General features: G+C 41.8%; 1 protein-coding gene across 7 annotated transcripts in view; it reads right to left on the bottom strand.

The window, feature by feature from the left end:
• Exoc1 (exocyst complex component 1) overlaps nucleotides 1-21,161 on the bottom strand; it is a 45,077-nt gene extending 23,916 nt beyond the window's left edge. For 2 of the 7 annotated variants that reach the window (XM_015998375.3, XM_006979736.4), the window contains exons 1-10: nucleotides 20,994-21,144; nucleotides 16,008-16,141; nucleotides 12,787-12,917; nucleotides 8,933-9,092; nucleotides 7,379-7,399; nucleotides 5,869-6,056; nucleotides 4,591-4,818; nucleotides 4,308-4,440; nucleotides 2,939-3,048; nucleotides 2,193-2,246 (exon numbers count right to left, since the gene is read on the bottom strand). In XM_015998375.3, coding sequence (XP_015853861.1) covers nucleotides 2,193-2,246; nucleotides 2,939-3,048; nucleotides 4,308-4,440; nucleotides 4,591-4,818; nucleotides 5,869-6,056; nucleotides 7,379-7,399; nucleotides 8,933-9,092; nucleotides 12,787-12,917; nucleotides 16,008-16,131 — 1,149 coding nt within the window. In that variant the 5' untranslated portion in view covers nucleotides 16,132-16,141; nucleotides 20,994-21,144. Of the gene's footprint in view, nucleotides 1-2,192; nucleotides 2,247-2,938; nucleotides 3,049-4,307; nucleotides 4,441-4,590; nucleotides 4,819-5,868; nucleotides 6,057-7,378; nucleotides 7,400-8,932; nucleotides 9,093-12,786; nucleotides 12,918-16,007; nucleotides 16,142-20,993 lie in introns of all 7 variants that reach the window. The other 5 variants (XM_006979737.4, XM_015998376.3, XM_006979739.4 and 2 more) reach the window with 5 other exon arrangements.
• Between the last annotated feature and the right edge of the window lie 5,687 nt (nucleotides 21,162-26,848).

The raw sequence follows: 26,848 nt of genomic DNA, 5'->3' as shown, positions 1-26,848 counted from the left end.
GATAATTAATTTCTTGGTAAAGTCACCTAAATGTATACAATAGTAGTAGAACTACAATAGTTTGATAAGCACCCTGAATGAAAGGAACTAAAATGATTTTACTTTGAGAGATTTCTCACTTCTAATTTACATGCTTTATTATGTAGATCGTTGCTCGGTCTCCACTCTACAGTTTCACATCAGAATGGGTCTACAGAAGCGCGTGGAGAACAAAGGAGTCTGCAGCCTCTACACTCCAGGGTCAGGAGTGTCTCCCGCTGTCTCTCACCTATGGTGCTGATGGAGAAGGGAGGCTGCTCTCCTGCTTCACAATCCTCCAAATACTGTGCTAATGAGCAACGTCACATATGCTTGCGTCACCCAAAATATTCTTCTCCGTTAACTTTTCTCAATGACTCAAGACAAAACTATGTTTTCTACAGCCATTTACCTGGTCTATTACATGCTAAGTTACATTATTTCAGGTTGAGAAGACTTGAAATCATTAAATCTCCTCTGGAGAGTGGAAGAATGAATTATTAACAATTGTGTGGAGGGCCTTGCAGCTTACAAAGCTCTTTGCATACGTGACTATACTAAGTGTCCACAGCATTTCCATGTTACAAACGCCTGAGAAACTGGCGGTTCACATATCAACTAACATTCCTTTAGTTATTGCTGTCAAGATAGACTGAATGTTACTAGAAGATTTAATTTTAGATAAAATGGTTCCAGAACAAACATAGGAATTGTAAAATTGTTTAAGTTGCTTAATTCAATCAATATAAAAATTATCACATGCAAAACACTAAGTATAAAGAAATTTGTTCTTCACATGCTTAAAAACGTTAAAACATTTTAAAGTTTCTTTTATACATAACAACAGATTAATAACAATTACTGAATTACTGAATGCTCATTACCCAGGTTCTTTTTATATATAAATCTGAATCCTTACACTAATCTTATAATGTATTCTCATCTAAGAAAATGGTAAATCTATAATTAACATAATTCACAGGGTATTCAAATTAAGAAACATAAAAACTTGGTGAGCCACAAAATTTTACCAGCACATATATATTATATACTATAATTTTTGTTTTTGAAACAGGGTCTCACTGTGCAGTCTTGACTAGCATGGAAATCTGCCTGCATCTGCTTCCCAAGTGCTGGGATTAAAGGTGTGTACCACCACATTCAGCTAGATACTGGAATTTAATAAGAGGTAACATGGCACACCTCACTAGAGCCAAACACTCTTCTAAGTGAAGTAGATACTTTTATTATCTCTGCTATTAAATAAGGCAAGTAAGATGGGTGGTGGCAGAGGCGTACCATCATATGCTAGTCAAAACCTCCCAGCTACTGTGTCCCTTTGTCTGCAATGGAAATCTCCATGGTCTTTAGCCCTTTAGCTAGTGACCTGATGACTAAGTTCAACACAGAGACAATCTCTTGTACTTGAGATATCCTTTCCCACCTTCGGCAACACATCACAGGCTGTTGCAACATTCTGTTTTTTAACATGCATCACTCCCATGTTAACAGTACATATTAGATTTTCAGAAATGGGAAGCATTCATTTTAAACAGAGCCATTAGTTTACATGGCAAAGAAGCAAACAGAATGAATACTACACATTATAGCCAATAATTAAGATGCAAAAAGACTGTTTGTTGATTGACATTTGTGATGCCATCTACACATGTGGATAACATCACTGCCAACAGCACTAAAAATAATAAGCTAAGAAAAGGGGAGTTTCCTGTGTGACTTTTCAGTCCAGTGAAATGTTGAGGGAGTCTGCCCAATTTCCCCCTCCCATGTTTAGTGAGGTGGTCTTCCTTTATGTTTGCACAGCACCGCCATCTCAGCTGTAATCCCCAAGTCAATCTGTCTGTTTCCCTTACCTAGACTTTGAGCTTCTCTCAGACAGAAAGAGAAGCAATGTCTGAGACGCACCTCAACCACCAAGAAGCAATTACTGAAAAACCAAGGAGATGAGAAATGGCGGAGAAAGGCAAGCAGAATGAGGTTAAATGCCTTTTTGGCAAAATGGGACATTTTAAAACTGTTACAAATATAGTTAACGGGTAGCTTAAGTCAGTAAGTTAAGCTGTAAGCATAAAAATTCTGCTGCTAACTTTAGCAAACTTTATATATACATGAGAAACAAAACAGAGAAGCTGGAGCCAGTTTTATGTACTCACAGGAACCGAAAGAAAGTAGGACCTGCTATAGAGCTGAAGGAGGGCCTGAGTAAACTAGTCAGGAATAAAATATAATACAATTGTTTTAGAATACTGTAAAGAGAAGCCAGTATTTCCAGAGAGCACATATTGATTATTGAGATTTCTCCTTATTTTTTCTGTTCAATATGTCTAATAAAGTAAAGACAAAAGAACCCCACAAGAACCTAAGTATATTAACTATTAAAATATCTTCTGCTCAAATCACTGTAAGGTGCCCTTGGCATTATTAAAATATTGTTGCCATGCCATTAATTATAATAACTCCATGAAAAAGATGCAAGTTTGTAACACGGAGACTGAGTCACGACATTCACAGTTGATCTAATTGTTTTCTTACATGTACACAATATATTTGACACACAGAACCTATGCAACATTGAAAATAAGAAGTCAGGTCTAATTCTCACCTCTAAACACTGAAAAACACAAGCGGCTCAACAATTAACACAGACCTGCCAACTGTATATGTAATTCATGAATGTAGCTAAAAAGAACTTGATGTCTGTGTAAAGGGTTATCCGAAGTCCAAAGTACTTCCATGAGGCACTATGCACAGATTTCAAAACCTTAAAATCATAGAAATGTACGAAGGACTATATTATAGGCCCAAATGAATACATTAAAAATTGTTGTGGGAATTTAGGTTTAGGGCAACATATAAATGACCTATGGAAATATGTCAGTTAATAATAAATTAAAATTACCTGTTGAACGAAAACATTGTTGAGATGACTGGCCAGTCTCCGGGCGAAGTGCTCCCTCAAGTCACTGAAACGCTGCTGCTGCTGCTTGACGGCCAGGAGCATGTCGTGGCCTGCATCAGAACAACAGTCCCTCACTGACTCAGTAAGGGCAAAGATTCCCTCCATGTTTAACAAGAAATGCCATGGCAGTGTGCATGTGGAGCTCAGAGGACAATTTTGTGGAGTCCATTCTCAGCCTTCACCTTTAGTAAGTTCTAATGATCCATCTCGGTCGCCAAGTCGTGCAGCAAATACATTTTCTTGATGGACCGACCATCTTGCTGGCCTTCCCCCCATGCTCAGTGAATTAATTTTCTTCCCCCACTCCCCACGGCACCCAGAGCCCTGTTAGGCAAACTGTCTCCCGCTGAGGTGCAGCTCCAATCTCTACTGTTCTAATGACAGCCACACTTCAGTCTGGAAGAACCCAAATCTTTAGTGGCTTTTTTACTTGCTTTACAATTTTTAAAAAGATTTATTCATTTATTATGTACACAGTATTCTGCAGGCGTGTGTGCCTGTGCACCAGAAGAGGGCACCAGATCTCATTACAGATGGTTGTGAGCCACCATGTGTTGCTGGGAATTGAACTCAGGACCTCTGGAAGAGCAGCCAGTGCTCCTACCCGCTGAGCCATCTCTCCAGCCCCCAATTTAAAAAAATTAAGGAAAAAAAAATAATGTAATACACTGTTTCTTCTTTAATATCATGTGGCAACCACTAGAAATGTGAATTTCAGGACTTCAGCCCAGATCTACTGAATGTGGAGATATGCCCAGTAATGTTTTAATAAGTCTTCTAACTGATCTGAACACACATTCAAGTTTTAGAACCACTGCCTTCTCTGGCATGTCTGAATGGTACTTGTGCTTGCTTCTAATAAGAAAGATCCAAAGATTGTGGTAGGGCAGCGAGATGAATCTGCAGGTAAAGATGCTTGCCACACAAACCAGGTGACCTGTCAACCTCCAGAACACAGGGAAAGGTGGAAGAAGAGAAATGAATCTATGAAGATGTCCTCTGACCTCAGTATAAATAAAATTACATTTTAAAATAAGATTATAGTGAGAGTACAGCATGGCGGTGCTTGTCTGCACTCACAACACTTGGGAAGCAGGGGGATTGTGGGTTTGAGACCAGCCTAGGCTATTTAGTGAGATGTTAAGCCCAAACTAAACAGAATAAACACTAGATAACCATAATAGTACATTTGTGAAGGTAAAGATGTTAGAGTCAATGATGGCCACCTAGAAGGAACTGAAATGAAAAAGTTCTTAGTGTTACCAGGTCTCAGTTCTCGGTCAGGTTCTATCACGGCTGTTGGACACACCTGGTCGAAGAGCGACATTCATGCACTGCAGAAGGGCATCGGCAGCATTGGTGCAGGCCTCAATGCCTCTGGAAGAAGCCAGGTCTCCTTCCTGAAGGGCCTTTATGTGACCTTTGGCCAAGTCCATGTGGTTCTGGAATATATTCAAACACAACACTTGCACGTGTAATTAATTGTGAGCTAGTCAATCCTATCACCCAGTCGGTAATTTCTTGAAATCCCAAGCCCACGAGGTCTATAAATGAGTTTTACACATTCGACGGGTACTCTAGGAAATGCTCACCACGAGGAACTCTATCTCGGACAGGAGCTTCACATTATTCGTGTTGCTGAGATGAATCAGGTGGTTGCTTTCAGAGATCTGGTCCATCTGCTCTTTTACACTCTGGAGCATTTCTTCATAACTGCTCAGTTTCAGTTCGATCTGATCCACCTCCTTTAGGGCCTCATCCAGCAACTGCATCAGGATATTCACTTGCTTTTCTGAGGCCATGATGGACTGAATGTTAGCCTACCAAGTGAAAAAAAAAATATTCGGCCCGTGCTCTTTAAATGTGGAAAAGCAGCAGAAAGGGGAAACATACCCGCTCTCTTTGCATCTAGTCAATCAGCTTCCACCCACCTTCTACACAGTACTTTGAGAAGGCTTACTTGCCTCTGTATTAAGATTTGAGACCATGCCTCAGAAACTATGCAGGGAAATCAGAGGGTTCTGTTCTAAAGCCCTTTAGTGGCAAGACCTAGACCGTTTTCCCTTCTCACCATACTGACTCGGCTCCCCTTGGTACATGATTCACTTATTTTACCTGCATTTCTCTTATTCTGATTCGTACTTACAGTTTTGTTTTGTTTTTTTACAAACAATGAAAATGCTATTCTTTGGTAATGAACTATTCAGAGACTGGAGGAATTAACCCCTAAGAAGATGGTGTCTACTTTTTTCTTCTACCATTGCGTATTAAGAACATTCCAAAATCTAAAACCTTAGCCAAATGTCTTCACTGGAAATGATTTTTATCATGTGCGTGCATGTGTATATGTGATGTGTGAACACACATTTGCATGTGTGTAAGTGAGCGTGAACACCAAATGTAGGATGTCTTAATTGCTCCCCCCTTATTACTGAGACAGGTCTCTCACCCGAACCCAGCGCTCCCTCATCTGTCTAGTCAGCCTGCCCCAGGGACCCCTTATCTCTGACTCATGAGCGTGGGACTACAGAGGAGCTACTATGCACTCCAAGTATTTACTTGGGTTCTGGGGATCTGAACTCTGGTCCTCAAGCTTGCGTGCCAAGTGTGTTAGCTACTGATCCATCTCCTTAGCATCTGGCTCTATCTTATGAACAAGAAGAGTGAGCTGGGGGACAGCAGTAACCACGCTGGAAAAGCTGAAGTGTGAGGTAGAAAACACGCGCAGCATCCCCAGCCTTTGCCATCCGGCGTGCACCCTCATCCACAGCTTATGAGGAGTGCAATCCGGTGTGCACCCCTCACTCACAGGTCACGAGGAGTGCAATCCGGTGTGCACCCCTCACTCACAGCTCACGAGGAGTTCTTACCCCGTCCAGCACTTGCAGCTCCCTGGACAACTTCTCTGCAAAGGCCTCAGCATTAGAGATGGCACACTCGCAGCCTTCCATCATTATTTCAATGTCCTGCTCTTCTCTTGCGTTTAATTCTTGGTACTCATCTACTGCTTCCTCATCCCCTCCGGTTACACTCTGATTTTCACCACTTGGAACAGATTCTTAAAGCAGGCAAAAATGTAAGGGAAGAAAGTCATCAAAAAATTGGAAGAATTATAACATGGCAGCACTTAAGGTGACAGCTAGTTAAGACTGATTATAAGCACAGGACACATTTAGTGGTTGAAGGATAGAAAAGAATGATTCAGAATATGAAGAAAAGTCTCAAACCTTATTTTCATACAGAATCACAATGTTATTGAAGTGAGGTCCTACGAGCAGAAGAAAGCATGCAGTCTAGTATGCTCGCTGACTTACAGGTGTTAAAATGGGCCCTAGTCAAAATCTCCCAGAACACAATTCCACTAAAATAGAGAGCATGAAGAAGTGAATCTAATTTATCTATTCTCCACCAGAGATGGCTGTTGCTCTAACAAAACAGTGATGATGAACTATAAACATAGAAAACAGTTCTTTCCTTTCTTTCTGGGTAGTATTTCCTTGTTTTTGTTATTTTCATCTTCTTTATTACACACACACACACACACACACACACACACACACACACACACTTCAAATAACTTTTAATTGAAGTGAGAGGCATGTGCATTATCCACAAGAAACTGTGAGTACTGAAAATATTGACTGCATATTCTATTTTTGTTATTGTTTAAAAACCTCACATGCATAGATAAAATGATGAACTATAGAAATTTCCTTAGTAACTCCAATGAGAGAACATGCCTGAACTCTAGCTCTAAAGAAAGCTATGGATAGGCTGATTGGGACATGAACTAAACCACAAAGTCTGGATGCTCTTTTAGTGTTTGTTATTTTACATGAAAATGAATACTTTCACTTAGCATGGTTGAAATCTGTTTATTTGTCTCAGAACAAACACCTGCTAATTCCAAGTGAGACAGTATTGATTCTGAAGAAGAGAGTAAGTTAGGCAGATTTAGTTACATTGTGGGGGAGGATATTAAAATTTCTGGTACATGCAATTTAGAGACTGTACTATAGAAGTGTTTCTTGAGAGGCACTGCCATGTCCCTTATCTTTTCAATGAGGCCATTTTGTTCATCGTGGAAATGCAGAATTATCAGATGTGACTCCTTATTAACCACTAGAGGGCAGGGACTACGTAAATCATTCATCTACCACAGTGCCTTACACTAACATTTCAAATAAACAAGTGTTTTAAGTCATCACAACTACTTTCGTAGTATTTTCTTCTCCTGAAATAGTCCTTCGGAATAGTACTATACTTTCATTACTCTATGGATTTTGTAATAAATTAATCCTTGTACAACTCCAACAGTATACAACAGAGGCAAGTAATGCATACACATGGAACAGAGTAAGAAGAAAAGGTGTTACGCACCTTCTGTAACTTTAGGCAGTTCTGGAGAGTAAAAGGTACGAGGAAAGCAGAGGAAAGTAAGCAAAGAATATTAGCTGGGTAGAAAAGCACAGATTTAAAACTTTTAACGACTACCCATATTGCTTGCATTTGAACTTCATGCTGAATTTGGGTGCTCGGGGCAACATCAACACCAACACCAACCGCAGTGGGCAGATCCTAAGAAGTTTAACTTCCACGCTTGTTTTTCTTATTACCAGATCTCCTCTCAGTCTTTCAGAGACAGTACTGACTAGTCCCTGAAGACGGGGAATGAAACCACTTCCTGGGGTTGTTTTCAGTCAGTTGTGACTCATGCATTGGTGTAGTTACTGTCACTCAGGGCCATGGCTCTGCCAGGACCCCCTCCCTCACAGAGGGTTAGTCACAACACCGTTTCAAAGAGTAGGACGACGGGGCAAGAACAGCACAGGAGACGGCAGTGCAGGCAGTGCAGGCAGGCAGGCAAAGGTTCAGGGGACGACTATTTAAAGATCGAGCTGCAAGTTAAATGACAGAAAGAAAAGGCTAAAAACAAGACCTTCCCTCTCTGTCTCTATACCCCAACGCTCAATTGTCATTACTGAAAACTACAGAAGTTGCTGCGGCTGCTGCATGAACAGTTACTATAGTATCGACCTACTTAGGTGATTATTAGCTCCTCACATGAAGTGGTAATGAGGTCCGTAGGCAGACACTATCATCCCCTCTACTTTAAAAATAAAGGAAACGGACAGAACTTCAAGTCAGGCAGTATAACCCAGCACTAGGTTCCTCATGACTATGTCTACTGCTAGGCACGGAAGTACTGCTGTGGGGACATTCATCCACAGCTGTTTAAAGTAAGAAAGGGCAGGAACCTTACTAAACAAACAATGGTATAGCCAGACAACGGAAAACCACGATGCTAATAAAGGTTTAAACTAAGTATTTAGTAGCATAATAAATGTTTGTGCGGAATTTATTATAGGAAAAGAAAATGTCAGGAAACATAAGTGTAAATTTCCCTATTTAAAGAAAATTAAGTATTCATAGAAAAAAAGCCTAGAAGAATTTATGCCAAAATTTTAACAGTAGCTATCTCTAAGGAATAGATTTATAAGTGAATCTTTTTTAGGTATTGAGATTGAATCCTGTGTCCCTGCACATGGCAGGCAGGAGCTCTGGCAATGAGCTGCATCTCTATCCATCAGTGTTTATTTTTAGACAGGGTCTCACTAAGTTGCCCAAGAGCCTCACTCTGGAGCCAAGGCAGGTCCTGAACTCGTAATCCTTCTGCCTTAACTTCCCAAGTAGCTGGGATTACTGGCCTGTGCCACCAAGCCCAGGTTTATGAGTGATTTTACTTTTTAAATTTAATGTATCAATATCCTATAATGCATACACATAATATCTTCAATAAGAAAAAATGCTTTGAAATTTTTTATGACATATTATGAAGTAGATCCAGTACTCCAATTACTTTAAATAATGCCAAATGATATATGCATTCAGGGAAACACTTGACCACGAATACAAGTTTTCATTTACGTTTACCTTCCAAAAGCTGGGAGCTGACATTGACAAAGTCGATTTTCTTGCGGAGATAGCGCTGGTTCAGCTTCCAAATGCACGAGATGAACGCATTCTTTTCCGCAGTGCTGCTGGCAACCCACTTGTAGACTTTTTCAAAATGTAAATCAAATTCAGGGTTTTCCTAGAACAAAAAGAAGTAGAAATATGCTGATTTTGATCCCGTCACTTCTCATTGTTACTCTATAACCGACTGACAAATTAAGAATGGAAGCTGTTCTTGGGGGGCAAAAACAGACCACTAAAAATATCATGTAAGTGGTTAGGGATGTAGCTGAGTGGTGGAACACTTGCCTCATGTCCAAGGGCCTGGCTTCAGTGACTACACGCACATCAACCCATGTCTTGAAGTGCTTAGAGAATTTAATTTATAGCAAAAACTGGACAAGCAACGGCATCTCCCAGTGGACACTTTCTCCTGGTGCCCTTCAAGTCTAGGGGTGAAAGGAAAGGCTGTGTACACTTAAGGACAGTGCTCAGCTTCCCTGCAGTAACATGACAATGTGTATTAGCTTCAATATGGCGCTCCTTTTCTCTCTTTACGTTGCTTATGAAGTTTTGGTTACATATTTTGACAGTGTGTTATTATTCATAGCTGTGGTCTGATACTAACTCCCTATTAAAGAATATACATAATTAAAACATGAGAAAAAATTTAATCTAAACCCTTGTGTATTTTCTAAGAACAAGTGAGAAACAAGAGCTGCACTTACTGTTGTTTTTAAAATGTAGAATTATTGTAAGCATCTAAAAAGGCAAAAATGCCGGTGAACCTTAAAGTTGTTTTAGGAAACTGAGGCAATGTGAATCACATTATGCCTTCGATAAGTCTGTTAGATCAGTGCTTTGTCTACTTCTCTGTTGCTATGATAAGACAATGACCAAACCAACTTGGGGAGAAAGGGGTTTATTTCATCTTATACTTCCAGGTACAAGATGTGTCCATTATGGAGGAAAAGTCAGGACAGGAACCATGAAGGAAAGCTGCTTACTGGCCTGCTGCCAAGCTCCCATTTAGCTACCTTTAATATACCTCCAAGGAACCTGCCCAGGGTTGGCACCACCCACAGTGGGCTGGGCCCTCCCACATCAATCAACTATCAAGAAAATGCCACATAGATATGCCTACAGGCCACTTTGACGGAGGCATTTCCTCAGTTGAAGTTCCTTCCTTCCAGGGACTCTAGTTTGTATCAGGTTGAGAATAACTAACCAGTTCAACCATTATGTAGCAATAGTTCTTTCTTGACTACAGGACTCCTTGACCCTTATGTGGAAATGAAATCATATGAATGTGTACTATTGTTCATTTCCAAAGAATTAAAACATAGACTCACAATGCACTACAGTACAGGACAGAAACATATTCCAACATATTAATGTTCTATAGGGTATGAAGATAATTTTATTCATCACAGCATTATTTAGGGGTAACAAAATGTCAATAGACCTCCAAGGCAAGCAAAGTTAGATGTAACTAGTGCTTTGAAGAATGGGGTATTTTAAGGAACAAGACTTGACTTTTAGCATGATAATCACCTAACAGTAGGATAAAATTAGTAATTAGTTCAACTTACATACAGAGTTTAAGCCTCCAAAAACCTGAAAAGCTGACTGGTCAGATGGCTCAGCAGGCAGAGGCCGCCAAGCCTACCAACCTGCATTCCATCTCCAGGCTCCACAGGAGGAGGAGAGAACAGACTCTCCCCACCTGTCCTCTAACCTCCACATGTATGCTATGAAACGTGGGCATCTCCAACACACACACACACACACACACACACACACACACACACACACACACACTCACACACGAATGCATGCTCGCACATGTGCGAATAAATGTAATAACTAAATTTTAGTTGAAAACTTCTGTTGATGATTCAAAGTAATTACTTTACTACTTACAAACATATCTAAGAGTACTGTCAACTAACATGAACTTGATGGAAATGATCACTTCCCTGGGAATACTTCCCATACACCAGTAACGAGGCTGAGCGCTGCAGTAGCAGCAGCTGTGCAAATCAATGTATGATACTGAATGGCTCCTGCCAGGCTAGGTCTAAAAACTTCATATTCATACCCACATATAGTAAACACACACCAAGGTGCCTACATAAATGAAACATCAACGACAAAACCCCACTAAGCAAGCCAGCAGAGAGTCGTCTGCTGAGCAAGTACTGGGAAGTATGGGGGGACGCCCCAAGCAACAGGTTCATGCAGGGAAGGCAGCGGACGGAGGAAGTCTACACTGCCAACGCATTTCCTCTTAAAACTTTCCAAAAGGGTGCTTCCCCACCACCTCCGTGTTAGAAAGTATTTACTGAAGCTAAAAAACCAAACAAAAAGACTTTTCTTTCCAAATACTCCTAACTCTCCCTCCCCCACATTTGTCAAACCGCTTTCTACATTTTCCTAAAACCTGTGTGCTTTTTAGAGATAAAGCAAAAGTCTAGTTCAATAAAATATGTAAAGAAGAGGTCTCTCTCTCCTCTCCCTTCCCCCTACTCCTCTCCTCCTCCCCCTCCTCTCCTCTGTGTGTATGTGTGTCATTTAGGAGTAATGGACACACATTGGCAAGGATCTCCTAAAATTACTTTTGCTTTGCACTGATTCAATTACCATTCGTTTTATTCCGCTCTTTAATGCCTAGATTCATGCTACAGTAAGTGTAAAACCAGAGATGCAGCCAGGCATGGCTGTGCATGCCTGTCATCCCAACAAGCACAAGAGCAGGAGTTTAGAGATGGCCTCAGCTACCACAAGAAGCTTGAGGCCAACATAGGTTGCATGAGACCCTGCCCAGGTAACAAACAAAACCCTGGAGTTTATCTTACGAGGTCAATGTACAAGTGTCTTTGCCATTTCCTCTTTTGGACCCAGTCACCTCAAGGTTTATTCCAAAGGGCTTTTTATACAACACCAAAGGGTGAGACAAAAGACCTTACAAGATCAAAGCACACGGCACAGCCAAGTGCAGACCCTTCCAAACACCTGGTAACCACGCCTGTGGCCAAATCATCCCCTTATGCATCTCTGCTGGGTAAAGCAAGCCCAGATCTCTGACCCTGAGTAAGGTCTCACTAGGAAGCCTCTGTGGGTCTCCACACCAGCAGAGGTCTGACAGTTACATCAGTGCAAGCCTTGGTCTGAGAGGCATCAGGGGCACAGTGGGTGTGCCCTTTAATGTGACTACTGAACTAGTCTATGTCCTTGAAGCTTGAGCACACTCAAACATGGCATAAAATTTATATCCTTAAAACTTCATTTAATCACCTCAAAAGAAGGTGTGTAGCCCCCTATCACTTCCTTTATTTGACTCACAAACGTCACGTGTCCTGACTGGCTGCCTCACGGTGAGTCTACATCCCACTCAGGAGGATTAAAGGAGGAAGGCTCGCTTTATGCAATCATAAATGCTTTGAGTCATATCTTACCCAACAATGAATAGTTTTTAGACAGTTGACTCACACAACATATTACTTTAAAATCCAAAATTTACAGAATTTTCTACTAAGCATATTTAATTCAAAAAAAGAAACACACAGTATTAAGGCAATTTTGTCCTGGTTTATTTATGTATCTTGAACACCACTGTAAGTGAAGTTTTAACGAAGTAAAACCTGAACAATGCATGCAGCTGTAATTATTTAATGCTGGGGGTGAAGAGGTGGAGGTTAATGTATTTCAGACCAACACATGGCAGGCCTACAGCTACAGGACAAGTTTAGAGCATCTCAGGGCACACAGTGCTATATATATCCATGAACGACACTTTGTGAACACAAGTCCAAGGACTAGGGAAAACGTACTTTGATGGCATCTTTGGCATCTACCACAGCAAGGTCTCGAAGGGCCCAGGCGATCTGCCTTTTGTAGAAATCCCCCTTATCAGATTTCTTGACTTTGACCACCTTCACCTGCACGGGGCGTTCAGTTGTCACTGTTGAACAAAATACACACGACTGTTAGCACTTTAGCCATCTGCTCATTCTTCATTCCCTCGCTGTACGTGACCTTTAGGAGTAAAGTAAGTCAATGTTCTGTAATAAGTCACCGGAGGACTCCATGGAATCCTAAGGGAACACCTAAATCAGACCAGAGGGTGGAAGGCAGACAGATGCTAGAGAGGTAAAGCTTCAGCCCTGTTTTAAAGGGCCGGGGGTGGGGGTGGGGAATCTATGACTGACATGTGTAAGTGCAGAGTCCTGAGGGACCCTAACGCCACCACAAAGCCACAGTACGTAATTCAACACAGGCAGCACAGTGCAAGAGAAGGTGGATGGAAATGAAGTCACCACAAATGGGTGCCCGGCTCTTCAGGGCTCCATCTGAGGTACTCAGGGCTGCTAGTAGAGAAATAGCATGCTCTAGTTTCTAATTTCAATACATGACTCTGGCAACAGAATGGAGTTTGGATTTAGAATGAATGCCGATGCATTTGAAAAGCAAATGGTTTTCCAAACAGCAACAACAGGGAACAAACAACAACCCCCACCCCCATAATCTCTTAAAATCTTCCACATCAAAAGGACTAAAGCAATGGTTCTCAACCTGGGGGTCCAACACCCTGTCACAGGGGTTGCATATCAGACATCCTGCATATCAGATATTTACATTATGACTCACAACAGCAACAAAATTACAGTTATGAAGTAGCTATGAAATAATGTTATGGTTGGAATCACCACAACACAAGGAATTGTATTAAAGGGTTGCAGCATTAGGAAGGTTGAGAACCACTGGCTTAAGGAATATTTGGAAAATGTACCTACTAAACTGTACTTGCTAAGCAAAAATCTGCCAACATCCCACTCCCCAAAACTAGTCTAGCCATTCTACTTGCTTCTCCTGCCAAGTTTTCAAGGAAAAAAATAACTTCAAACACAACAATTCCAGTGAGAAGACAAGGCATGTGCCCTGATTTATTGAATAACTGTGGTTAAAGAGTCAAAGGGAACGAAAGGAAAATTACACATGATAATGAACATGGATGCAAAGTCTTAAACAATATCCTGGCAAACAGGGTGTTTATAAAAGACAACATCATTTCCTTTCATCAAATCTTACATTATCACTGGTAACAGCACACAGATCTAAGGAAGATTACCTCACAGCAAATATGACAACATGCAAAATTTTTAGAGAAAACAGCAAAGCTCATGAAAACAGAAAATCACCATGTTCACAGACATAAACATATCACTAAAAACCGCAAGTTCTCTACAACTTGAACGATAGGGTAAAAACAATCCCAATCGCCGGGCGGTGGTGGCGCACGCCTTTAATCCCAGCACTCGGGAGGCAGAGGTAGGAGGATCTCTGTGAGTTCGAGGCCAGCCTGGGCTACCAAGTGAGTTCCAGGAAAAGGCGCAAAGATACACAGAGAAACCCTGTCTCGAAAAACCAAAAAAATAAAAAAACAAAACAAAACAAAACAAAAAAACCCAATCAAAACCCCAACAAAATCTGGAAATTAAGAAGTTGATTTGAAAATTAAGGTGAAAGAATAAAGAACAAAATAAAACAAAAATGAGATAAACGGTAAAACCCTGAAATACATACATGTACTCATGTACATAGACAGACAGACACATACAAATACACCACACTCTCTAAGACATGAGTGAGTCAAAACCTTTACAAAATAATGCAGAAGCCATAAAGCATCAGATTAATTTTATTTAATGACAATTATAAATTTCTTTCTTTTTTTTAATTAAAAGATTTTTCTATTCATTTTACATACCAACCACAGATTTACCCTGTCCTCCCTCTTCCCGACCCCTAGCATTCCCCCAACCCACCCTCCATTCCCACCTCCTCCAATTTCATTAAGAGGAACCATAAAAAGTGCAAAGAGAAACCACAAACCAGAAAGCATGCAGCCACATAATAGAAATACCTATGCAAGTAATAGATCTATCTTACAATATCTATCTAGATAATAACAGTATATAAAAAAAAAAGTACAAATTCATTTAAGGACAACCAACCCAATAGGAAAATAAGCAAAAGACTTATGTGGTAAACTTTATAAGTAAAGAAGATGGCTAATAAATTCATGAGAAGATGCTCAGCCTCATCGTTAATCAGGAAAGTGCATTTTGAAACCACAATGAGATACCATGTCACCCCTGCCACCCTGGCAACAATTAGTCTGTCAGAAGCAACTGCTGCTGAAGGCATAGAGAACTCAAGAGAACCGCACTGCTGTGGGAGTGAGAAGGAGAATCCCCTTTAAATAACTGTATATTAGAGCAGAATCCACATCTAAGTATGTTCTTTAAAACAATTTTGGTGTGTATAGCAGGAGACAAGCACAAACACATGCACAGATGAGCTGTCTAAACAGCAAAGCCTAGAAACAGACCACTGTGGACGCCTGGGAGGACACTCCCAGTGGAATACGCCTCAGCAGTGACTAGGAAGGGACTAGAGCCTTGTGAAAGAACAAAATCCAAACTTATGGCCAGGTGTGGTAGCAGATTGCAGAGACAGGTGGATCTCTGTGAGTTCCAGGCCAGTCCAGTCTATGTAGCAAGCTCCAGGACAACCCAGTGAGACTCTATCTCAAAAAGTAAAACAATAAAAAAACTCCTAAACAAAACAAAATTCTCATAAATGTACTGTTGAATGGGAGGGATCACAAAGAATTATAATTCAATTTATTAAAAGTTTAAAGACAAGCAGAACTAAATAGCATCTAGTTTGAAATTCTACCTGGGGAACGTGGTAAGATTCGGGAGGCAGACACCTGTTCCTGGAGAGCAGACTGGGGTGAGGAGGATGATGGGACCCTTCAGAGATACACTAGGTGCCGACTGTCTCCCTGACTTGTCATCTACCTTAGATACAAGGTATAAATTCTTTCTTACACCCACTCGATAGTCAATAAACACAATGAAAAATTAATCTGTCAGTTCAATAATTTTCTCAAGTTATAGAAACAATGGAAATATTTTTTAAAGGAAGGAATGCCCCTAAGGAATGAAGAAGTACCAAGCACACATTTTTGCTTATACATGCCCACCTGTGGCACACAGGAAACAGTTCTTCTTCTTCTTGCCCGCTTTGCAGACATTCACGATGCTCAGCAGGCGCTCATCGTTTGGTGTGAAGATGTCTCTCTGTAACGCGTGCTTGATCGCTGTCATCTTTTCTCAGCTGCAGACAATTCAGAATCGAGGGATTGAGCTCATTATCAAAACCACTGCCCTCCCTCATAAACTGTTCCATTTCTGACTCAAATGATAAATTCTTCATTAATAAATAAATATATGATATATTAATATATGTACATCATAAAAGCACGAGGCTACAAGTTTGGAAACGAAATCAGAAAAATCAGCATTGTCAAAGTCAAAAAATGTTTCTAAGTGTTCAACAACACACATATATACACAGACAGACAAATAACCCTAATACACACATGTCCATACCCACACATCCATACATACATGCACACACACATACAACACAGTATTGGGCTGGGGCAATAGTTCTGTGGTAAAGTGCTCCCTCACAAACACGAGGACAACACAAGTCCCACCTTGTCTGCTCTCTAGAGCTCACACAACAAGCAGTGCGTGCTGGGGCCTGCTGTTAGCCTAGTGCTGGGGAGACAGAGTCAAGCAGATCCCTGGGGTTCACTGACCAGACAGCCTCACCTATTGGTGAGGAACCATGTCTAAAAGAGGGGAGCGGCTGTGAATGGTGGAATGTTTTCCTTGAGGAAAACATGTGCAGCTGCCCTCTGGCTCTCATCTAGACTAAGACCAGAAACCAAAGCATTCCGTACCATTGCGCACTTGGGAAACGCAGATGAAATCCACAGTGAGATATCTACTACTTTCACTGTTAGGAAGCTGAAAATCACAAGGACACACAACAGCAAGTGCTCCTTTCCCAATGGCTGGTGGGATTCTTCAGAAAACAGTGCAGCAGAGGCTTCAAAGTCATGCGCGCACCCACCACTATCATCCAGCACACAAATGCCAAGAGAAATGAAAAGACCTTCACAGACGAACTCACATGTGAGTGTTCACAGAGATATGACAACCACCCTCAGTATATGCGGGGAGGCACCAGCTTCAGGGCCCTGTAGATACCCAAACCTACAGATGTCTAAGGCCCGACATAGGATGCTATAGTTAATAAAATATAACCTACAAAACTGCATCATCTCTAGATTACTTTCAATCCCAAGTGTAGTGCAAATGCTATATAAACTTGTTATTCTGTATTGTTTAGAGAATATTAAAAAACGAAACAAAACTCCATACATGCTCAGTATAAAAACCATTTTTCCCCAAATGTCTTCAGTTGGTGGCTGGTTGAATGACTAGATTTGGAACCTGCAGACACAGAGAAGGTGAACTACATTTTGCAGTAGCCAAAAAGTAGGAACAACCCAAATGTTTATCAATGGACAGATAAGGAAAACATGACACATTTAGGCTGTGAAAAATAATAAGAATGAAGTAATAAGAATAAGAATAATAAGAATAAAGTAATAATAAGAATGAAGGCACAATAAATCACTGTGCTAAGCAAAAGAAACCATGTACAAAAGACCATACACGATAGGCCTACATTTATAACAAATACTTAGAATGGGAACAAATTCATGAAGACAGAAAGATGAGCAGCTGTCAGGAGACAGAAGAATGGGAACAGCTGCTGACAGGGAGAGGCAAGTGTTCTTCACTTAGTGCGATGGTGTAAAAACTTGTGAACACACTAAACGATGAAGGGACACTTCAAGTGGGGGAATCTTGTAAGTGAATTATATATCAAATCCTTGTAAAAGTAGCTTTCCATTTCCTTTCTTCTCATCCAATTCAGTCTTTCTTCAAACACACTAAGCTAATTTTCAAAAATCTTCAATTTTTCATGAGAATAATTTAAATGGTTTTCTCTCTATTTTTCAGTGCAAATGTGCCTATGGCATTAATTTCTTCTAATATCATTTCGTTCAACGGTAAAGGAAGAAAACACAAGCTTTAATTAAGTACATTTTTATAGAACAATGACTTCTTCATAGAACTTCCACAAACTGCATCTCTTCTACATACTACTCTGTGAAGCTTCTCTCTGCATGCCAACTGCAAAACTTCTTTCTCGTACAACCCATACCTTCCGTTCCCATCCTTCATTCACCTCCGCTTGAGCGTTAGTCATGTAACTTCTTTCCCAAGCTAGCCTGGAGGTGGGTGGTCCTCGGATCCATCCCTTTGCTGACTTTACCACTTGCAGCCAGTTTGTCCTCACTTATCAATCTCCATAAACTGGGTTTCTTCTCTACTTCTCTAGGCCACTAGCCAGCAGAAAAAGCCATGGCCATCACATCACTGCCAACCTCTGAACCAAGTCCAAACTGGCTTTCAAGCCGCCCAGCAACTCTTTCCCACTACCTCTGATGACTCCTTCCCCAGGCCCCACACTCTAGTTACTAGTCTCCAATCCTCAACTCTAGTGCCAGTCTCCTCCCTCTGTGGAAATGGCCACCCATCCCACAGAGGACAAACCAGGAAGCACAATTCTCCCTAGTGCTCTCTTCTCCCTCTCTGCACACTCACCCAGCCTAACCTCCACTCTATTACAGTATCCACGTTACTAACCCCTCATCCTAGTTAGGGTGACTGTTGCTGTCACGAAAACCATGACCAAAGCAACTTGGGAAGGAAATGGTTATTCGGCTTACACTTCCACATCACAGTTCATCATTGAAGGAAGTCAGGACACGAACTCAAACAGGGCAGGAACCTGGAGGCAGGAGCTTATGTAGAGCCATGGAGGGTACTGCTTACTGGTTTGCTCCTCATGGCTTGCTCAGTTTGCTTTCTTATAGAACCCAGGACCACTGGCTCAGGAATGGCACCAACCCCGATGGGCTGGGCCCTCCTCTATCAATCACTAATTAAGAAAATACCCGTACAGCCCAATCTTAATGGAGGTATTTTCTCAATGGAGGTTCCCTCCTTTCAGATGACTCTAGCTTATGTCAAAACTAGCCAGCACACCCCTTAGTATGTCCTAGGGCCTGGATGTGACATTACAGCTCTATTCCATCTTATCCCCAACACACTGCATACCTGCACACCGCCCAGTATACTGTCTGGCCTCTGGGCTTTTGTTCACTTTTTTCCTTTTTCCGAAATTCTTTTCACTGTATCAAATTCCAACTTGCCCTCAAGATTCTGATAAGACATTTTCTCTTCTTTGAAGCCTTTTCTCCTTGGAAACTTCCTTTTCTACTGTTTGGTATTTCACCTCTCCTCTGACACAGCCCTTCCAAACTATTTTCTAGCTAGTGCACTCACCTCTATTAAAAGTAGTTCTCTGTTGGCAAGGACCTTATCTTATTCAGCTTTATATTGCTAGCAATTGACCAAAGGCACACAGTAGGTGCTTAGTAAACACTTCAGTGAAGTAATACTGCAGCACTCAATAACAGATCAGGGATAGTTCCCTCAAAGTTGCCTCTTTCCAACTTCCACATCAGTAAGCAAATACTCAGGCTCAAAATTCGTCATAATTGACCACTTCCTCCGTGTCAAAGTGAAATCTGTTGGCATATCCTGTGACTTCTCCATCTACATACATTTATTCTTCTCAGCTTTGTTGTCAACACACTGACCAAAACTTACTACCTCTATGGAACAGCACCTGTTACTATTATTATTATTATTTTTTTAGATTTCTACAGTTCCGAAAAAGAAGCAAATACCTTTTAAAAAGTGCTCCTCACACCACACACCTGCTCAATATTAGCCTAACGTTCTCAAACCAAGCCTTTCATTCAAAGCACTTGTTCATTTTTGGCTCGAAATCTTGGCTTAAGCACTTTTCCCAAGCAGGATGATTTATCTTCTCCCTATCCAAATCTACATTTCTGGATTTGCATGAAGATCTTAATCCACACTAATCTTTCACTTAAATGTCGACCGCACTTACTGCATTTACTAGACAAGTGCTTGCTATCTAAGTGGGGCATGAATGTCATCGCCTGGATCTCCACAGCCATCTCTGAAAGGAGGAGGAGTGCTCTATCACAGGTTTGTGGGTTAGGTACTTAAAAAGAAAAAAAAAGACAAACAAAAAACCAACTCTTGATGTAACCTGTTTTACCACAACAGTAAAAACTGGTCAAAAGAACAATTAATAACGGCCAATGCTCACCATACTAAAGACTCAGTGCGTGGGAAACGGCCCAACACGAGAGGGTTGGTCATAACTCATAAAGGGGTTAGACATAATTCAACAAATATTGCTATTTGCTAAGTGCCAGGCAGCACTCTGGGGCACAGGGGAGAATCTGACAGACATGAATGGGATGACGTAGCTACGTGACAGTCAGTCTTTGGGGCTAGTAATGAACTCTCCATTGTTTACAGAACGTTTCAGTTTGCCAGCAAGTAAGTTTATAGTGGCCTTTTACAGCTTTTTCCCAAGTCCCAAACCCATGTCCACACTCAGGGTTCTCTTTAGACCTTCGCCTTCTGACACCCCAAGCCTGCACGTCACAGATAGCTAACACCAGCGTTCATCATGGATCTCGTTCCCCTCGGCTCAGTCGGGACATCATTATACTAATGTGTCAGTGCAAATGCCTTCGTGGGGTTGGGCCCAGCGACTGCACAGACGGAGAGCTGTCACCCAGAAGAGAAAACTGCTCAGAGGCTGGGCGATGCACTTAAGGGATTTATACTGGGCCCCGTGGAAGCCATGTCACGTCCTTCTCTCCCAGGGCACGCTAATTTGGCAAAAAAGAAAAAAATATATATAATAATCTGTCCCGGATGGGCGGAACCGTGGAGGGAGAGACAGGGCTGCCTCCTGGAGCCTTCTCCCGGCGCCCAGAACAACAAGGGGTGCGGACGCGGCCGGAGATCCGCACCCCCGGAGGGGAGCAGGGTGGGCCGGGTCGGCTGGGAGCGGCGGACCCGGCGCCGACTGAACGGCGCCTCCGTTAGGCCACCACCTCCAGGACCGCGGTCCGCGGCGGGAAGCTTACCGCGAGGCCCGGCCCGGCGGAGGCGGGTGCTCCGAGGCCGACACTGGAAAGGCAGCGGCAGCGGCAGCCGATGTGGACCGCTGCTCATTGAGCGGGGAGGATGAGAAGCGCCCAGGACCCGCCACTTCCCGTCTCCGGTCACGTGAGCGCTCCGCGCCGGAAGTTGACCTTGTGGAGACGGAAGTGGAGGCTGTGGCCGGGGGGGGGGGGGGGGAGAGACCAGCCAATGGACGTGGAGGAGGCGGGACATCTGCAGGCGCCCAAGCCAGCGGTTCTCAACTCGTGGGTCGCGACCCCTTAAGAGTTCAAAAGACTCTTTCACGGGGTCGGATACCAGACATTCTACATATCAGAGTTTTATATTATGAATCATAACAGAAAAAGTACAGTTATGAAGTAGCAACAAAAATAATTTTATAGTTGAGGGGTCACCACAACATGAGGAGCTGCATTAAAGGGTGGCAGTATTAGGAAGGTTGAGTGTAACCAGACTATAGCTGGGAACCACTGAAACAGGCCAACTGGAGGAGTTGATATGGTGGTATTTCCTTTTCTCTAGAAGTACCCATTCCGGTACTTGTGGCAATTCATTTGAGAGCTCATTAAATGTTTTCTCCTTTGTGTATGTAAAAACGCTGTTAACTCTAGAATCTGGGGGTCAGAGTTTGGGAGCAAGCACTTCTGTGAGTGAAGTCAGAAGCTATGGAAGTGGAACTTAAACATCATTAGTACCCTTAATTTTTTCTGACTTAATTTCCATAAAAAACTAATGAAAGGACCAAGCAGATGCCATAGTGGGCTGCTCAGTCTTCTCTCAGAGATCAGGCATCAATTTCAGTTTTCTGAGACTGAGCAAGCAGTTTCTGGGAGGGCCGTAAACAAAAGACAATCACTGCTGCCCCTGCCAGCAGGCAGGGTCAGGGAGACAGGACCCACCGAGCCTGGGCCACTGAGCCAGCCCCCACAGTCAGTACGTGCTAGGCCAGCCAGCCAGCCTCTAGAGCAGCTCAAGGACAAAGCCTGGGATTTGTCCAGGCCTGCCCAGAAATGGATAACTGTAACACCCAGCTAACCCTAGCCAATTAAAAGTTACACAATAAAAAGATTGGATTTGGTCTCCTGATGGTCTTGGGGAGGGGGACTTGAGGTACAACACCTAAGGTCTAGAACCATGGCACTTGTGAACTCCATATTCTAACTGGATTGTGCAGATCTGCTTCTTGGGTGCTTTTTAGAAACTGGATCCTCTCTGGCTCACATCGGATACTGAACCAGAATCTTCACTTTAAGATGATGCTTGCTTCAGTGTGAGACTGCTACATTGATTCATCGGAAAGCAGGCTGGGAGAGATTCCACTAGGATACAGTGGAAACTTTGTCAGTTTGTCACTTTGTATTCCATATAGAAATGAACCAGCTCGCAAAGACAGCAGTTAACCTGGTGGGGGCGACCAACTCTGATTAGCAAAAGAATCTGGGATTGCTGTTATACCGCATCGGAACGCAGGAGTCGGAAATTAAAACAACTAATCTGGGATTATCTCGGAGGCTCAGGGATTTGTCCTGTACCCAGGAAAAAAAGATCACGAGGCAATTATAACAGCTGTGGCCCAGTTGGACAAGGAAAATAAAGTCTGACGCTGTATGCTACCTTACCCTAAACACAATCTAGAGCAGCTAGTGTGCTAGTCAGGGATGAGTAGTGTTGGGGGTGTTGATGAATACCAGTATGGTCTTAACAGAAGTGCACCAGTGAAAACTGAAGCTTATTTCATTAACCCCCTCTTTATTAATTTCTTGCAGATTTTGTGGCTGGTCATCACTTTGAAGAGACATGGATGAAGCCAGGATTTTGAGCTGGAAGACAAGTGCTTCATTAGGCCACATCCCACGCAAGGATTGAGTGTCTGGAACTTTGATTCCAGGTAGAAAAGGCCATTCAAACATGAATCCTGTCCCCGAAGGAGTTCACAGGGAGGTAGGACTAGACAAGGTGACGTGAAAGAAGGAAAGCAGTGTCTGCTAACATTTATCTGAAGATGGAATTTTTGAAAAATTAGGAGAAATAATAGACAGGGACCTGTTTGTTGTTGAGATTAACATCTCCTAGTCAAGGCTACTTGGGATGATTTTCACAGGATCTAGTACTATGTTTGGAACAAATGGTCTGGTATTAGGGCAGCTTGTATGACATCCCTCCTGGGCAACATAGGCAAGTGGTGAGTACTGTAATTTTGTATTGAGTTTATTCCAACGTCCTTCCTCCTGGGAAACAGTCTAGTCACTCTTCTTCACTCTTCATGGAGTAAATTCATTCCGACATCCCTGCCTCCCCGATCCTTCTAAGTCTCAGCACCCATTCAGCTTTGTTCTAGCATCTTACTCTCATGTGGCATAGGTCATCTTCAGGTAGCACAAAGGCTGGGTTAGAACTCACACCACCTGTCCTTGCCAAAACCACTGAACCACAAACCGGGGGCTGTCATCGACTTTCCTCTGTTCAGCCTTACAACTGTATTTATTCTTCCGATCTAAAGCTCTCTATATTTATTCTCACATACATTCCACTTGTTCCTATTGATGAATATTAGCCCTTTTTTTTATTTTGCAGTATCTTTTGATTTAGCATAGTTCAGTGATTCTCAACATCAGATGATTTTTTTTTTTTTTTTTTTTTTTTTTACTCCCTGGGGAATATTTGACCGTATTTTGAGACATCTTTGGTTGTCATTACTGAAAGAGATCTGCTGACATCTAGTGGGTAGAAGGCAGAGTAGGTGTTAAGCGATCTATAACACCAAGAACCGTCTATCCCGAAATGCCCCAGTTGTCCAAAGGGAGAAACCTTTGTCCTGGTTCTCTCTAAAGCAGCAATTTCAGTTTCTCACAGAGGCTGTGCTTGGGTAGCTTGGTTTTGAAGTCAAGGCAATGGGGAAGGGACATGAAGAAAACAAAGTTATATTATGAAGCAATTTTCTTTGCAACTTTTCCAGACATGGGGAGACTGCTCTTCATTCTCAGGAGATTGTTGTCACTGAGGGTTTAAAAAAAAGTCTGAGGGTTTAAGTGTGAAGTCTATACATTGTCTCCATTCTAGACTTCAAAGACCCATTCCTTTTCTATTAGGGCACTGGCCTTGATGAAGATGATATTCCCAGGCTATGAATTTCGATTTTCTTGATCTTCTGTTTCTTTTATGATTAAATACTGGGGCTGGGTTTCATCATAGCCTCAGAGTGCTTCCACTGGCCTAGAGGCCCTCTGGCCTTCATAGTGAGCTCTGATTATGTGATACTTTGGGAGAATCTTAGAGATATGTCTTACAATTCTATGCACATGAAAAAAGAGAAGTGTTCAGGCGTTGGCTTCCCCTGCCACTGCTCACCATTTCACCACCTATGACCACATGTGGCTGGAGGGCTGAGTTGTGCAGATATTCCAAGCCATGGTGGCCTTGTCTGCCATATGGCATGCCAGGGAGTGAGAGAGGCAAGCTGTTGTCATATCATCCCTGAGGAGTGATATGACATCATCTAGCTAGCTGATGCCTATAACCGGCCACTGCAGCAATCACCTAGACAAAAAGAAGGACCTAGCAAGGTGTTGGGGGCTACACAAGGAGACGGAACTGCTGGCCCCTCAGTTGTCTCTTTGAGGCAACGGTTTCTCCATGTTTTCACCTGCCCAAATCAGTCCTCACCTCCTCCTTCGTTCTCATCTTCCACATCTGGTGATTGCAGAAATCTTATTCTACCTCCAGTGTGTATGCCAAATCTAACCACTCCTCAGTCTTTTCATGTCTACTCCTTCCTGGATTTCACTATGATCTGTCCCTCTTGAGTCATTGCACGTCCCTTTTCAGTCACACTTGGCTCAAACACAAGGTGTAGCGTTTGATCTAATCCGCACATGGGGCATTTGGGAAGGATGCCACCGGCAAGCCCAGACTCGCCTCCTAGAAAAGTAAGTAAGCCACGAAAATATGACTGAATCCATGGATTTACCACATTAACTTTTATGAAAGTCAGATTTCATGTTAAGTATGCCAAATGCTTTAAGCTTTTATTCCTATTTTATCCCAAGAGGTATTAAATTATGATTTGTTTGTATATTATTCAGCTGGAGAATGTGTTCTCACATAAACTTAGAAACCCATATTTAAACCATAAAAAGTACTTTTCTGGAAAGTGGCATTTAAATTACATAAAGATAGGACCGTTCTTAACTATCGACCAGTAGTGGACATAAAGTAGTAGAAACCCTATGGTTGGTGAACTCCCACAGATGGTGGGTTTCATCCTTTACCGCGTCAGTGGACACCAGGGAAGTTACTCCACCCTCTGGTCATCACTTTCCTCATCCGGAAATTTAAAACATCTCTCGGATGGAGAGTCACGTGTTATGTGTTTGTGTGGCCTTAATATTCTTATCAATGTTAATTTTTAGAAGAACTTACAGCTTTTCTGTTATCTTGTTTTTTGGTTAAAGGGAGGAAAAAACTGAAAACATAATACATTGTTCATTTGCTGTGTTTTCTTTTTCTCAAACTTTTTATTGTGTTAAAATTTTCTGTGACATAAAATCTAACCATTTTAATCACTTTTTAAAATTGTTTTTGGAGACAGGGTCTCACTGTGAAGCCCTGGCTGGCCTGGAACTCACAGAGATTCCCCCTGCCACTGCCTCCAGAGTACTGGGATTAAAGACATTCATAACAACACTCAGGAGGCTGAGGTAGGTATATCTCTGTGAGTTCAAGGCCAGGCCGAGATAAAGTGTGAGACCCTATCTCAAGAAAAAAAGTACAATGCTATAATTGATAACATATATAAATCCATTTCAGATCCATCACCCATTTCAGAACTGTCCTTATGTTGCAAAACCGAAACTCTGCATTCAAGAAACAATAATTTCCCTTATCCTCCTTACCCCAAACTGACAGCCCCATTTTACACAGCCATGTTCCCTCCCCTTCTCCCTGTTCTCTATTTGCATATATGATATTCCCTTTCAATAGGATTTTTGGGGTAGAGAGTTTTTATAAATATTGTTGTAAGATAAATATTTATTATGCAGCCCTATAATATGTGGGAAGTAATGGTGTTGATTAATAATCTACTGGCCCAAATTTTGCCCAAGAAAGCAAAAATGTTCACTCATAGTTTTGGTTTGATCCCTGGTAGGTGGAGTATACTTTTTCGTTTCAGACTTTGGCTTTGACTTGCTTGTTTTGACCAATGGTATTGCTAGTGGACCTGACATGAGCCTAAGTTTGGAATGTACTTGAAAAATAGGCTTGTCCTTTATGTCTTTGGCCACATGTAAGTCCTTGGATCTTATAATACTAACGATCCATTTGTCATCATTATGATATTTAGATATTGATGAATAGAGAAAAGTGTAAGGATGTGTTGTATTTCTCTTTTCTTCTAGGAGCTGTACTGCAGAGAAGGGAACATCTTCAGGAAAGAAAATCCCAAATAATAAGTGAAGGAGGTGTGACAGAGCCAGAAAACAAAGTTGAGGATCACTTGAAATCTCTCTCTTATAAAGAGATCTAGAGGGCTAGGGAACAGCTGGAAGAAAGAAATGTTGCATTAGCCTACAATAACCGTAGTGCTGGATGATGAGGAAGTGCTCTGAAAAGAAAACCCATACCCAGATGTCCAAATATTAGTAGGAATTAACGTTGTAGTGTGATTTTGGATTCATTCAAGGAGTGTGGTAGACAAATCATGCACCAAATGATAATGTCAGTAAGAACCAAGGATAAGAGAGAAAATATAATCACCACGTAAAAATCAAAGTGGAGACCTCATACTTCTAAATTTTACTTGTAAATATTAATATAAATT

Source organism: Peromyscus maniculatus, chromosome 10, assembly GCF_049852395.1.
Source record: "Peromyscus maniculatus bairdii isolate BWxNUB_F1_BW_parent chromosome 10, HU_Pman_BW_mat_3.1, whole genome shotgun sequence".
Taxonomy (NCBI): domain Eukaryota; kingdom Metazoa; phylum Chordata; class Mammalia; order Rodentia; family Cricetidae; genus Peromyscus; species Peromyscus maniculatus.
This window is presented reverse-complemented; position numbering and strand designations above follow the sequence as displayed.